The sequence below is a fragment of the Notolepis coatsorum genome (assembly GCF_963971535.1).
Source record: "Notolepis coatsorum genome assembly, chromosome: 18".
NCBI classification, from domain to species: Eukaryota; Metazoa; Chordata; class Actinopteri; order Aulopiformes; family Paralepididae; genus Notolepis; species Notolepis coatsorum.
In genome coordinates this window covers 102,645,949-102,659,786 of record NC_140182.1, presented here as the reverse complement: position 1 = coordinate 102,659,786, position 13,838 = coordinate 102,645,949, and the positions used below count along the sequence as shown (strand labels likewise).

Below are 13,838 nucleotides of genomic sequence, written 5' to 3'. Positions count from 1 at the left end.
GGGCGCCTGGTGGTACTAAATCCAGATTTAAGTCTGCCATTGGATCCGATCCATTGTATGACTTGGCCATAATACGGTCATCTTTAGGCCTTATATTCTATATTCATTTCATTTCAAATTGCATGTGTCTGAATGGCAAAATCCAGTACTATATCTACAAAAAAACCTGTAAATCATCTGCCCTTTATTAATTTGCTTAGATATTTTGTACACTTGATCTCATGAAGGTGCTAAATCAGTTCAGGTAAATCTCATGTCTGGTCAATGTTAGCTTGGTGTTATTCACCGTCAAAGATGGAAAAAACGTATAAATAATAATAATTGATATTCTCCTTTGGTTCATTACAATTTACTCAAGCATAGTAACATACACAATCTGACACTGAGAATACATTCCCAGAGGTCCATACATTCACAGGTCCTGTTGTTACTATACACATATATTCATAATTAAATTTTTTGTCTTTTGTTTTTTCTAAATCTTTTCTTTTTTTCTACCCTTTCCTTGTACAGTGTCCTTGAGTCTGAGAAAGGCGCTTCTCTCTTAAAATCCAATTTAGCCTGATCACTAACACACCTGCATGTCATCAGTCCCATCACACTTTAAGTAGCCAGGTAGCATGATTACTAACACACCTGCATGTCATCAGTCCCATCACACTGTAAGTAGCCAGGTAGCCTGATTACTAACACACCTGCATGTCATCAGTCCCATTACACTTTAAGTAGCCAGGTAGCCTGATTACTAACACACCTGCATGTCATCAGTCCCATCACACTTTAAGTAGCCAGGTAGCCTGATTACTAACACACCTGCATGTCATCAGTCCCATCACACTGTAAGTAGCCAGGTAGCCTGATTACTAACACACCTGCATGTCATCAGTCCCATCACACTTTAAGTAGCCAGGTAGCCTGATTACTAACACACCTGCATGTCATCAGTCCCATTACACTTTAAGTAGCCAGGTAGCCTGATTACTAACACACCTGCATGTCATCAGTCCCATCACACTTTAAGTAGCCAGGTAGCCTGATTACTAACACACCTGCATGTCATCAGTCCCATTACACTGTAAGTAGCCAGGTGGCCTGATTACTAACACACCTGCATGTCATCAGTCCCATCACACTGTAAGTAGCCAGGTAGCCTGATTACTAACACACCTGCATGTCATCAGTCCCATCACACTTTAAGTAGCCAGGTAGCCTGATTACTTATACCAACGGATTTCCAGTTCCGCGTTCTGCGATCTGATTGGCCACTGACCTTTCTGGTCATGTGACATCTGCGCCAATCGTGTGACGCCTGTTTCTATCACCGGTTAAGCTTAGGCACTCTTTCGAAGTTGGTTAAGGTTAGAGTTTGTCTTAGAGCAGGGCGATATAACACCAGCCCTGATTCCAAACTCTAACCTTAACCAACTTGGAAAGAGTCGCCTAAGCTTAACCAGTGATAAACTAGGCGTTAGGTCGTTTGCTGGCTGTTCGAGGCGGAAATGGGCGCAGAAACAGGCGTCACGCGATTGGGCGCACATGTCACATGACCAGAAAAGTCAGTGGCCAATCAGATTGCACCAGAAACGTCGGTGGCCAATCAGATCGCAGAACGCGAACACGGAACTGGAAATCCATTGGTAAAAAACTAGACGCAGCCAGGTAAGCCACCTACTGGTGAGCAAAGGGAACTGCTGCCATGAACCCAACTTGGCAGGCACAATGCATATAATGGCAGAAATCCAAACAAATACATACAATATAACATATGGCACTTTACCAGTGAATTGACTCTTACACATTATTTATATTACACCCACGCTCAATGAAGAAACCCAATGGCCATCACAATCCACCATGCAGATAAATAAAAAGCAACAGGAGTCAGGATATAACCAGGGTTATCAAGTGGGCGCCTCCCTTCACTGGTGTTTCTTCAAGTTAGGCCCACGACCTCGGGTTCAGCGGTTAGTTCCAGCCTCCCAGAACCACCCCCCCCATGCCAGCTCCCACTTTTCCATGATATTCACACGCCTCACCTCCCTGTTATCCTATGTCAAAAGTACAATTCCTACAATATTACACATGAAACAGCAACAACAGAGAAGTAAAGCAATACTCGTACCCTTTGGCCCCCAGCTGACATTACTTCTCAACCAAATCCACTGACATCTCATTTACCGCTTTTTTCAATCTCCGCCCACGAATCCCCAACTCTCCCAATAATGGTGAAGCCGATCGTGCTATAAATCCTCTGCATCCTACTTCCGCCGGACAAACCCTAGCTTTACATCCTCACTGTTCAGTTTCTGCTGCCAAGTCTGCATATCTAAGCTATCACTCCCTTCCAAGCCATGTCCAGGTTGACACTTTCGGCTCACTCTTCCTTTGGTATTGATTCCTGTTGGAGACGAACTTATGAAGTCTGAGCTTTCCTGTGCTGCAGAGTTCGCTTGCTTCTTTGACGAGCTGGATTGCCAGATGTTATGGTCGTCAGTCCATCATCAACATGAAAAGTCCTCTGGATGAATTTAACTGTTTTCTTGTTAACAACCACTCTAGAAATACCACCTGTAAGTCTCTTTTCTCTATCTTGGCTGATTGAATCTGGTGCCATATCATGTTTGCGTGTTCTATACATCCAGCAAACCCTGGGATTCCTGCTTTCTGCACTGCTTTCTGCACTGCTGTCCCTTTCTAGGTAGTTTGCTAGCCTCTGTGCCATTACAGTTAAGAAAATCTTACCTTCTACTAGGGCTGACCCCTATTAGTCGATTAGTTGACTAATCGGTCGAAAGGAGCCGTAGTCGACTGCCAACCTCTTAGTCGAATGCAAATATCTTTTTTTTTTAATCATTCTTTCGAAAAGAAAAGAGGCCTAGAAGCGTGGCTAACACTAATGGCACGCATACCAGAGGCTAACTGCCTAAGAAAACAGGCACAGAGGCACTGAAAGAGGATTTCACCCATCTAATAATAATAATTTAATTTAGGACCTGCTCAGAGGTCATCAATCGGCACACATGCGATGCATGCATGCAATTCGTATCTGCGATTAACCCATCCCGTCGTCCTTCCCCCCCAAGGGCAGCCGGGAGCAGACAGGCGTCAACGTGAGCCGCGCCAGGGGACCAATCCAAGTGCTCCTGTCCGTCTTCGTCAAGGACGCCACAGCGTTAGCGATCTATTGTTGTGCATGTTTTTCCATTGGGTTTATCTTATCGGGGGGGGGGGGAACCCTTGCGAGCACGGGGAGAACATGCAAACTCCACACAGAAAGGCCTGGGAGATACCCCACCTGGGTACCTGGCATCATCAAGCGGGAATCGAACCCTGGACCTTCTTGCTGTGAGGCGACAGTGTTAACCACTACACCACCGTGCCGCCATGAACACACTAGACTAGACAAATATCAAGATGTATCCATCAGTGGACCAATTGCATGCTTTTGTAGAGGACAAGAAGCCTTCAGTCGACTCCTTCAGCCATTAAGCACCCCCACAGCCCAAATGGAATGATACAAAAATTAAAAATATACTTTTTTTTTAGTCGACTAATAGTCAACTAATGGCAAATTTTGGCTAATCATAGTCGACTATCCAAATCCTTAGTCGGGGACAGCCCTACCTTCTACATTCAGGAGGGATATAGTCAGAAACTGGCTTAATAGTGAGGACTCTTTCTCCTTGGGGATTAGGATTCCTTCTGCTCTAACCCAAGCTTTTGGTATAACCTGTTTATCCCATACTACTCTCAATAACCTCCACAAGAATCTGAGTACATCAGGTGCACTTTTATAAACCCGGTGGGGGACTCCATTCACCCCTGGGGCTTATATTCTGACTTTATACAGTCTGTCCATAATTATTTGGACATTGACACAATTTTACTAATTCTGGCTCTGTACAACACCATAATGGACTTGAAATGAAATACAGGTGTGCTTCAAGTGCAGACTTCCAGCTGTAATTGCATCTAAATCCGGTGAACAGTGTAGGAATTACAACAGTTGCCCCAACTCAAGTAAAAAAGGTAATTGGTCAAGCTAACAATCCATAAGTATTTCAGCTATCCATAGTTACCTTGTTTAGTTTGGAGAACCTCAAGTCTCACTCTGTTTGTTTACATTTTCACCTCCTGACAACATCTGATCAACCTCCAAGTTGTGATTGACAGCGTGACGAGGCATGATTGAGATTTTCTGGTTTTGTAGCCAAACAATAATTGATCGATAGTGTTTCTACTTTCAGTTGCAGAGTTATCTACTGCATCTTTGTTTGTTATTCATATTATTATTATTCCTCCCTCCAGACCCCCCACAGCTCCCTGTCTGTGAAGAGGAGGTTCCCCCTGAGCAGCAGGAGAGGAGCCCCAGTCTGGTCCAGGAGGAGCCAGAGCCCCTACAGATGGAAGAGGAACAGGAGGAACTCTGGATCAGTCAGGAGGGAGAGGAGCTTCCTGTCTCCGTGAAGAGTGAACATGATGAAGAGAAACCTCTGTCCTCACAGCTCAGCCAAACCCAGGACACAGAGCCCCTCCAGATTAAAGAGGAACAGGAGGAACTGTGTCAAGATCTAGAGGAGGCTGATGGCTCCAAGATGACCTTACAACCTATGAAATGTGAAAATGAAGGTGAGAACACTCTGTCCTCACAACTCAGCCAAAACCGGGACCCAGAGCAGATTAAAGATGAACTAGATCAAGGGCTGGAAGAAGCTGATCTCTCCAAGATCACAGTAGACCCAGTGAAATGTGAAGATGGTCAAGAGAACGCTCTGTCCTTCCAGCCTCTTCAAACCCAAAGGGAGAAAAACAGAGAAGCATACTCTTTACCCAGCACCTCAACTGAACACATGAAAACAGAAGCTGAAGGAGAGGACTGTGGAGTAGCAGAACTAACCAGTAACTTAGATCCAGCTCGTGATTTAGAACCAACTAGAGATAGCCAGCCTCTCTCTTCAGACTGTTCTCTAACTGAGACTGATGACAGTGTTGATGACAGTTCTGGAGCTGAGACTGATGACGGTGATGATGACAGTTCTGGAGCTGAGACTGATGATAGTGATAAATGGAAGGAGAGTGGAGGTCCAGGTTTGATGGCAGTAAAACAAAAGAAGACACAGAAAATACAAACGTTGTCTAACAGGCCTGGATTCAGCAAGAAGAGAGATCTGAAGATACACATAAAAAATGATACCGGGGTGAAATCATTTGGTTGTTCAGTTTGTGAGAAAGGGTTCAGTATGAAGGCAAATCTGAAGACACACATGAGAACTCATACTGGAGAGAAACCGTTTGTTTGTTCAGTTTGTGGGAAAGGAATCAGTACAAAGGGACATCTGAAGACACACATGAGAACACATACTGGAGAGAAACCATTTAGCTGTTCAGTTTGTGGGAAAGGAATCAGTACAAAGGGAGCTCTGAAGACACACATGAGAACACATACTGGAGAGAAACCATTTGTTTGTTCAGTTTGTGGGAAAGGAATCAATACAAAGGGACATCTGAAGACACACATGAGAACTCCATTTCTGCCTTGCACTATATAGTATTGTATATTAGTACACTGCACAGTATTGTATATTGTATGGTAACTACGTCTATTCTGCATCGAACATTGTACATTGTCTAAACTGAACACTGTGACCTCTTTTTTTTACTTCTAATTTTACTATGTTTTTATTTCATACTTATCTTGTCTTGCACAGTCTCTGGAGCGCAACAGTAAGAAGCATTTTGTACAAAAGTATTCTGTACTTCTGTATGACAACTATTAAAGAAACTTGAAACTTGAAACTTGAAACATATTGGAGAGAAACCTTTTGTTTGTTCAGTTTGTGGGAAAGGGTTCAATGATAAAGGACATCTGAAGACACACATGAGAACTCATACTGGAGAGAAACCATTTAGTTGTTCAGTTTGTGGGAAAGGGTTCAGTCAGCAAACAAGTCTGAAGACACACATGATAATTCATACTGGAGAGAAACCTTTTCTTTGTTCAGTTTGTGAGAAAGGGTTCAATGATAAAGGAAATCTGAAGACACACATGATAACTCATACTGGAGAGAAACCATTTAGCTGTTCAGTTTGTGGGAAAGGGTTCAATGTTCAATAAAAGAAACACACTAGAACTCATACAGGAAATAAACCATTTAGTTGTTGTAACTGAGGGATACAATTCCCTGACTGTATTGAGAGTATGGTATCATTAAACCACTACTGAGTTATGTACTTTAATTACTGGCCATACAGTACACGGTATATATGATGAACACCCACACAATAACACGGCTTAACAAAGAAAGTCCTGTTTAGAATATTTATTAGAAGAGCAGCAATAGTAGATTACAGTATTGAGAATTATGAGTCGCGCTTATATGGCGAAGAACACTTAAATAGGTCAAGAGCGTAAGTCCATGAGCAGATTACGATGGGTATAATTAATACCACCTGTAGCATAAGAATTATATAAGGCACACTCGTAGGTCAGCTGGAGATACTAAGGGGGTTCCCTCCGGTTGTAAGCCAGCAGGGGAGAGGAATTGTCGGGAGCAAAAGTCTGGATCAACGAGGAATAAAGAGACTCCAGGTACAGGAGACGGTGCAATAATCCCTTGGTCCTTAGACAAAGCAACAGCTATACTCCGGTATGCATTGCAGCATGGATGAAAGCTAGCCAGCCTCTGGGTCCTAGAGGCGGGCTCGACGGTGCTCCTCACAGGGTAGATCCCACACAGCAGTGGGGTAGACGGTTCTCTGCTCCAGCAGCCACAGTACCAAAGCAATATAATCCAGCCGGAAAAGGCTCTGCATTCGTCGGGTAGGTTATCCAGTGTACATATCCACACGGTTCTCGTCTAGGACTCCTCGGATGGCGGCACAAGGTTAGGCCGCCCAGCCTGGATAAGCACACTAGCTCGGTACGATGAACCGGTGGTAATGCTGGTCACTGTAGAACGGTAGCCGCACGATACACTATACATAATAGACTATTACTTTATAATAGAATAAGTCGAACTCGACGATACAGCGTTAAACTCTGACACTTTAGCTATCAATTCGCACGCGGTCTCAAGGCTCTATTTAGGGGCAAAACGGGCCCACTTCACAGCACGTTGTATCGTGGTGAAGGCTTCAACTTTTAGTTACTAAGTGCATCTGTATCCACCTGCGCCGTATTTATACGTAAGGTGAATAATCTAGTACCAACCTCATTTCTGTCTCGTATTACTGCGCAAACCTGGGCATGTTGAGACATGTCTTAGCTGTGGCTTTGAACTAGACATTGGGGGTATGGCCGTTGGCGCCTAGGGGGTCGCTGTCCAATAGGAGAACGAATATTATGGTCTGGCCTGTACCTAGGTAAAGGGATATTCCGTGTATATGTACAAAGAATATACAAGGGATATACAAATATTATACAATATATCTCAAGTAATAAATATATATATTCGGTTTAATCTGACCCTTTGTAACAGTTGTTCTGTTTAAGCTGAAAGTAGTCTTGAAAATAATAAAGAGAACAGGTCCCCAAACACAGTTTGCAGTATATTAAATAGAAACCCCATGTACTTTTTTAGAAGAAGAACACACACATGCGAGATGGGCGACACACAGGAACACTCACACACACATGCACTGATGAAATGTCTCTCTGCACTTTTCCAATCCCGTCGTCCTTCCCCCCCAAGGGCAGCTGGGAGCAGACGTGGGCTGCGCCCGGCGACCAATCCAAGTGCTCCTGTCCATCTTCGTCAGGGACGCGACAGCGTTAGCCATCTGTTCTGCATGTTTTTCCTTTGGGTTTATCTTATCTGGAGGGGAAACCCTTGCGAGCACGGGGAGAACATGCAAACTCCACACAGAAAGGCCCGGGAGATATGAATGAATGAATTATTTTATTTCGAATGTTTACAAATAAATAAACGAAAAGGATAGGTTTGAAGCCGAAGGCTTATAGAGCAACCTACCCCTAATTCAAAAAACAAATTCAAAAAAGTTAGTTTTCGGGTAGCCAGGTGGTGCAGTGGGCAAGGCACTCACCACCAATGCTGGAGACGCTGGGTTCGCGTGTTCGATCCCAGCTCTCCACATTGTTTTCAGTTTGGCTGGTCGTCCGTACTAATACAATTGGCAGTATTAGAGGGTCGGAAAGCTGATGGGTGGGTCCTGGGTGTTGTAAACAGAAAAATACTCCTACAGTTCGGTCGGGGCGCCTGCTCAGCGAAGGAAGGATCTGGAGGGAGGTAGTGTGACCTTCCACACGTTACACTCTCCCAGTGAAAATCTGCCCTGCCAGGCTGGCTGCCGGCTGGCTGCGCATGTGTCGGAGGAAAGCATGTGATAGTCTCCGGCCTCCCGGACCAACAGTAGGGGGGGTGCGCAACAACCAGGAAGGGAGTTGGGAATTGGCATAACAACTAACAGTGGGATGTGAGAAAAATCTGAAAAAGAGGAGGGGGAAAAAAGATAGTAAAAAATTAAATAAAATAAAAGTTAGTTTTCAAAATATAACAAACAAAAAAATAAATCAACAATCAAAAATCAACAAAAACCGATCCAGAAAAGAACAAAAAGTTAAAGTTTGCAAGATAAAACAAACAAACAAACAAAAACCGTTCCTGAAAAGAACATAAGAAGCCAACATAGGAAAATCAAAAATTCATGGTATAGAAAAACAGATTGTAGGTTACATTTTACTATAAGATTCTAGAACCCTGTTTTTAAACATCTTTTTGAACTTAAAAATACTCCTGCTGTTTTTTATTTCATCCGGTATATTGTTCCAGAGTTTCACTCCTTTAACTGACACAGACATACTTTTTGTTATGGTTTGACACCGACCCCAAACGCAACGACACAAGAGAGTAGGATTCTGAGTTGCCAAAAACAAGGGCTTGTTTATTAAGACTAAATAAACAGCACAGACTGGGAAGAGTTCAAACAAAGACTGGAATACAAGCAAGGATGAATGCTGCTGCTCTGCAGCTTCTCCCGGGATGGTAGTCAGGGGAAGCAGACGCTGACGTCAGAGCCGCTCTGCAGACTTCTCTCGGCAGAATCTCCGAGGTGGTTGCGGGACCGAGAGAGAGAGAGGGAGCGAGTTAACTCAGAGTGCAGGTGGAACAGAGCAGGTGAACAGGAGAGGTGACTTGTACCCGAAAACAGAGTTATCCAAGTGACTGAATCTTCGGTGTAAATACACACTGTGAGTAACGTTCCAAACACAATCCCAAGTGATAGATATCTTCGGTGCAAAATAAACACTGTGAGCGAAGTCCCAAAATACAAATCCAATGTGATAATATCTTCGGTGTGTAAACACACAGTGGGAGATGTTAGGCCAAAATATTATCCCAATGAAACAATCCAAAAAAGGCTAAACGCTGGGTGAGTGACTGTCTGATAAAAAGCTGGAAATCTTCAGTGTTATATAAACACACGAAAAACGGAATTGGATCAAAGACAGTCATAAAAAACTCACCCAGGCGTTGTGCGTAAAGAGCGTTGGAACAGAATGGAGCGAGCGCGTCGCCTCGGGGAAAGGGTGTCCAAGAGGAATGCTTCTTGAATATCCTGGAGGCAAAGCACAGGGAAACAACAGCAGGCAGCAGGAACGGCGAATGCAACAGAAATATCAAAACGATCCAACAAAACTTGAATGGGGAAACGGGGTATAAATAATACGGGAATGCTTAATTGACAAGCAGTGACAGCTGAGGGATGTGATTGATAAGCGTGTGGACGGGGGAGAACCAATCAACGACGTCTCTGGGAAGAAGCGTGTGAATAGGGGAATGAAATGATTAACAGAAAACAAATGGAAAAGAGCGAGTAGGCTTAAAGGAACAGAGCGAGTAAGTGAGCAAAGGACAAAAACCTCACAGTACCCCCCCCTCCACGGGAGCCACCCGGCGACCAGGCCGACCCGGCTCGTCAGGATGGGCACGATGGAAGTCAGTGATCAAGCCGGGATCCACGATGAGCTGCCGGGAGACCCAGCTACGCTCCTCAGGGCCATAACCCTCCCAGTCCACCAGGTATTGGAACCCCCGGCCCCGCCGACGAACGCCCATCAACCGGCGGACCTGCCACTGGGGGTGACCATCCACCAACACGGGAGGCGGAGGATCAGGAGCTGGAGGCATAAGGGGACTGAGGGAGACGGGCTTAACCCGGGAGACATGGAACACAGGGTGAATGTGCATGGACGCAGGAAGTTTCAGGCGCAGGGCCGCCGGACTGAGTACCTTCAGGACCTCGAAAGGTCCGACGAAACGGGGGTTGAGCTTCTTGGCCGAGGACCGAAGCGGGAGGTCCCTTGCGGAGAGCCACACTTTCTGCCCAGGGAGGTAAGTCGGCGCAGGAACCCGGCGCCGGTCGGCACCACAACAGGCGCGCTCAGATGTCCGGAGCAGCGCGGTCCTGGTGATCTCCCAAACTCGTCGGCAGCGGTCGAGGTGGTCCTGCACGGAGGGAACTGCCACTTCCGCCTCCTGTGCGGGGAAAAGAGGGGGTTGGTAGCCCAGGGAAACCTCAAATGGTGAGAGGCCGGTGGCGGAACTGACCATTGAATTGATGGAGTATTCAACCCAGGGAAGGAAACGGCTCCAGGATGCCGGTCTCTCGGCTGCCACACACCGAAGAGCAGACTCCACGCTCTGGTTCATCCTCTCCGTCTGTCCGTTAGTCTGGGGATGATAACCAGAGGAAAGACTGACCGTCGCCCCCAATCCCTTGCAAAAGGCCCGCCATACCTGGGAGGTGAACTGGGGCCCCCGGTCAGAGACGATGTCCTGGGGAAACCCATGAAGGCGGAACACGTGGTGAGTCAGGAGGTCCGCCGTCTCGGCCGCCGAGGGAAGCTTGGAAAGGGCCACGAGGTGAACCCCCTTGCTGAATCGATCCACCACGGTCAGAAGGCAAGTGTTCCCCTGGGAGGAGGGAAGACCTGTGACGAAGTCTAGCGCCACATGTGACCAGGGACGGCTTGGAACGGGAAGTGGCTGTAAGAGCCCGGAGGGTGCCTGGTGTGAGGCCTTGCTGCGGGCACAGACCGCGCAGGCCAATACGAACTCCTTGACGTCGTTCCGCATGGTGGGCCACCAGAAACGACGAGCCAGGAAGGAGAACGTGCGATGGACGCCAGGGTGGCAGGCGAACCGGCTGGTATGGCCCCAAAGCAGCACCCGGGACCGGACAGAGTCGGGGACGAAGAGACGATGAATCGGAACGTTGCTTGGAGCACGCTGGAAGCGTAGGGCACGTCTAACCACACCCTCGATGCCCAAGGTGATGGCTCCAACCACTCGGGCCTCCGGGAGGATGGGAGTAGGGTCCTCAGAGGGTGGAGCCCCCTTGGAGTGTAACCGGGACAGGGAGTCGGCCTTCGTGTTGCGGGAACCGGGGCGGAAGGTCAGCGAGAAGTCGAACCGACTGAGGAAACTGGCCCATCTCGCCTGCCGACCGTTGAGGCGCCTGGTAGCGCGGATGAACGTCAGGTTCTTGTGGTCCGTCCAGATGGTAAAAGGCTCCTCGGCCCCCTCTAGCCAATGACGCCACTCCTCCAACGCAGCCACGACCGCCAGCAGCTCCCGATTGCCGGTGTCGTAGTTCCTCTCGGCAGGGAGGAAACGACGCGAGTAGAAGGCGCAAGGATGTACCTTCTGGTCCGAAAGAGAACGTTGGGATAGGACAGCGCCCAGTCCTGTATCCGAGGCGTCCACCTCCACAATGAACTGTCTCTTGGGGTCAGGGTGGAGCAGGATAGGGGCGGAAGTGAACCTCTTCTTGAGGGAGCGGAACGCAGCACATGCCGCTGGGGACCAGTCGAACGGCAGAGCGGGGGAGGTCAGCTTGGTAAGTGGCTCCGCCACTTGACTGTAGTTCCGGATGAACCTTCGGTAGAAGTTGGCGAACCCGAGGAAACTCTGTAACTCCTTCCGAGTGGTGGGTTCAGGCCAATCCTCCACAGCTTGGATCTTGCGAGGATCCGCTCGGGTCAAGCCCTTCTCAACGATGAAGCCCAGGTAGTCGACGGAGTCGGAGTGGAAACGGCACTTCTCCGCCTTGACGAAGAGCCGATTGTGGAGGAGGCGCTCCAGCACACGGCGGACATGCTGGATGTGTTCCTCGAGGGTCCTGGAGAAGATGAGGATGTCGTCCAGGTACACCACCACGAACACCTCCAGCATGTCACGAAGGACGTCGTTCATGAGTGCCTGGAATACCGCCGGGGCGTTGGTGAGGCCGAACGGCATCACTAGGTACTCGTAGTGGCCCCTGGGGGTCTTGAAGGCGGTCTTCCATTCATCGCCCTCACGGATACGGACAAGATGGTAGGCACTCCGGAGGTCCAGCTTGGTGAAGACGGAGGCCTGGGTCAGTGGCTCGAAGGTGGAGTTCATGAGAGGTAGAGGGTACTTGTTCTTGATGGTGATCTCGTTGAGCTGGCGATAGTCGATGCAGGGTCGCAGGTCCCCATCCTTCTTACCAACAAAGAAGAAACCGGCCGCCACCGGGGAGGAGGAAGGCCGAATGAGTCCTGCTTCCAATGACTCAGAGATGTAGAGATCCATCGCCTTCTTCTCCGGAACGGTCAGACTGTAGAGGCGGCTGCCGGGAAGGGGAGCCCCTTGGCGGAGGTCGATGGCGCAGTCATAGGGGCGGTGAGGTGGAAGGGCCTGAGCCCTGGATTTACTGAAAACCTCCAAGAGGTCGTGGTACTCGGGAGGTATGGACGAGAGGTCCGGAGGCGACTCACCAGCGGGCCTCCGGGGCGGGGGACAGGACGCCGCCTGCAGACACAGGGCGTGACAGGAGGAGCTCCAGCCCTTGATGGTACCGGAGGACCAGGCGATGTGGGGCTCGTGCAGCGCGAGCCAGGGCCTACCCAGGACCACCGGGACAAGGGGGGATTGGGTGATGAGGAACTGGATTCTCTCGACGTGGTTCCCAGCGATGGTCAGCACGACTGGGCCGGTGCGTTGAGAGATGTCGGCCAGGCGGTGTTGGTCCAACGAAAAGATCTCCAAGGGCCTCACAAGGTCCTCAAGTGGAATGTTGGCTCGGGTTGCAAACTCGAAGTCGAGGAAATTCTCGTCTGCCCCAGAGTCGATGAGGGCCTCCACCGTGGCTCGTTGGTCCCCCCAGGCCAGGGTGACGCTCATCAGATGGTCAGGTGGTGCGCGGCTCTGGGAATGGGAAAAACGGCTCACCAGGATTTCCCGGGGTCTCGGCGAGCCTGATCTTTTGGCCGGGTGGGGCAGTCGGCGATTCGGTGTCCCTCCCCTCCGCAGTAGAGGCAGAGACCGGACCTGAGCCTTGCCTCACGCTCCGCCTGGCTCAGATGAGAGCGTCCCAGCTGCATGGGTTCCTCCTCGCGAACCGAACGGGAGGACCCGCTACCACCAGTTGTGTTGAGGACAGGGCGTCCAGGAGTGACGTCATGCGTCCGGGGAATCCGGGGTACCTCAGGAGGTAACAGTCGGGTCCTCTCGCGCCTTCTCTCCTGGAGGCGTCCGTCGATGCGGATGACGAGGCTAAACAGGTCCTCGAGGGAGTCGGGCACCTCCCGGGTAGCGAGCTGGTCCCGGACTGCGTCACTGAGCCCCCTCAAGAAGGTTAGGCGAAGTGCAGGGTCGTTCCATCCACTCTCCACCGCCGCCAGTCGAAACTCCAGGACGTAGTCAATTACCCTGCCGCTCCCCTGTCGGAAGGTCCCCAACCGGGCTCCAGGGTCCAGACCTTGGGCTGGATGGTGGAACACTCTGCGGAGTTCCGCCACGAAGTCTGGATAGGAGAAAACAAAATCTGCATCCATTGCCCAGGAGGAAGTG

General features: G+C 49.0%; 1 protein-coding gene across 1 annotated transcript; it reads left to right on the top strand.

Annotated features, from left to right (window-relative positions):
- Positions 1-5,240: 5,240 nt before the first annotated feature.
- Positions 5,241-6,115, top strand: LOC311245469 (uncharacterized protein; the record flags this gene model as incomplete). The annotated part of the gene is made up of 3 exons (XM_084335312.1): positions 5,241-5,322; positions 5,381-5,406; positions 5,894-6,115. The coding sequence occupies 3 exons, from the start codon at positions 5,241-5,243 to the stop codon at positions 6,113-6,115; spliced, it is 330 nt and encodes a 109-aa protein (XP_084191438.1).
- Between the last annotated feature and the right edge of the window lie 7,723 nt (positions 6,116-13,838).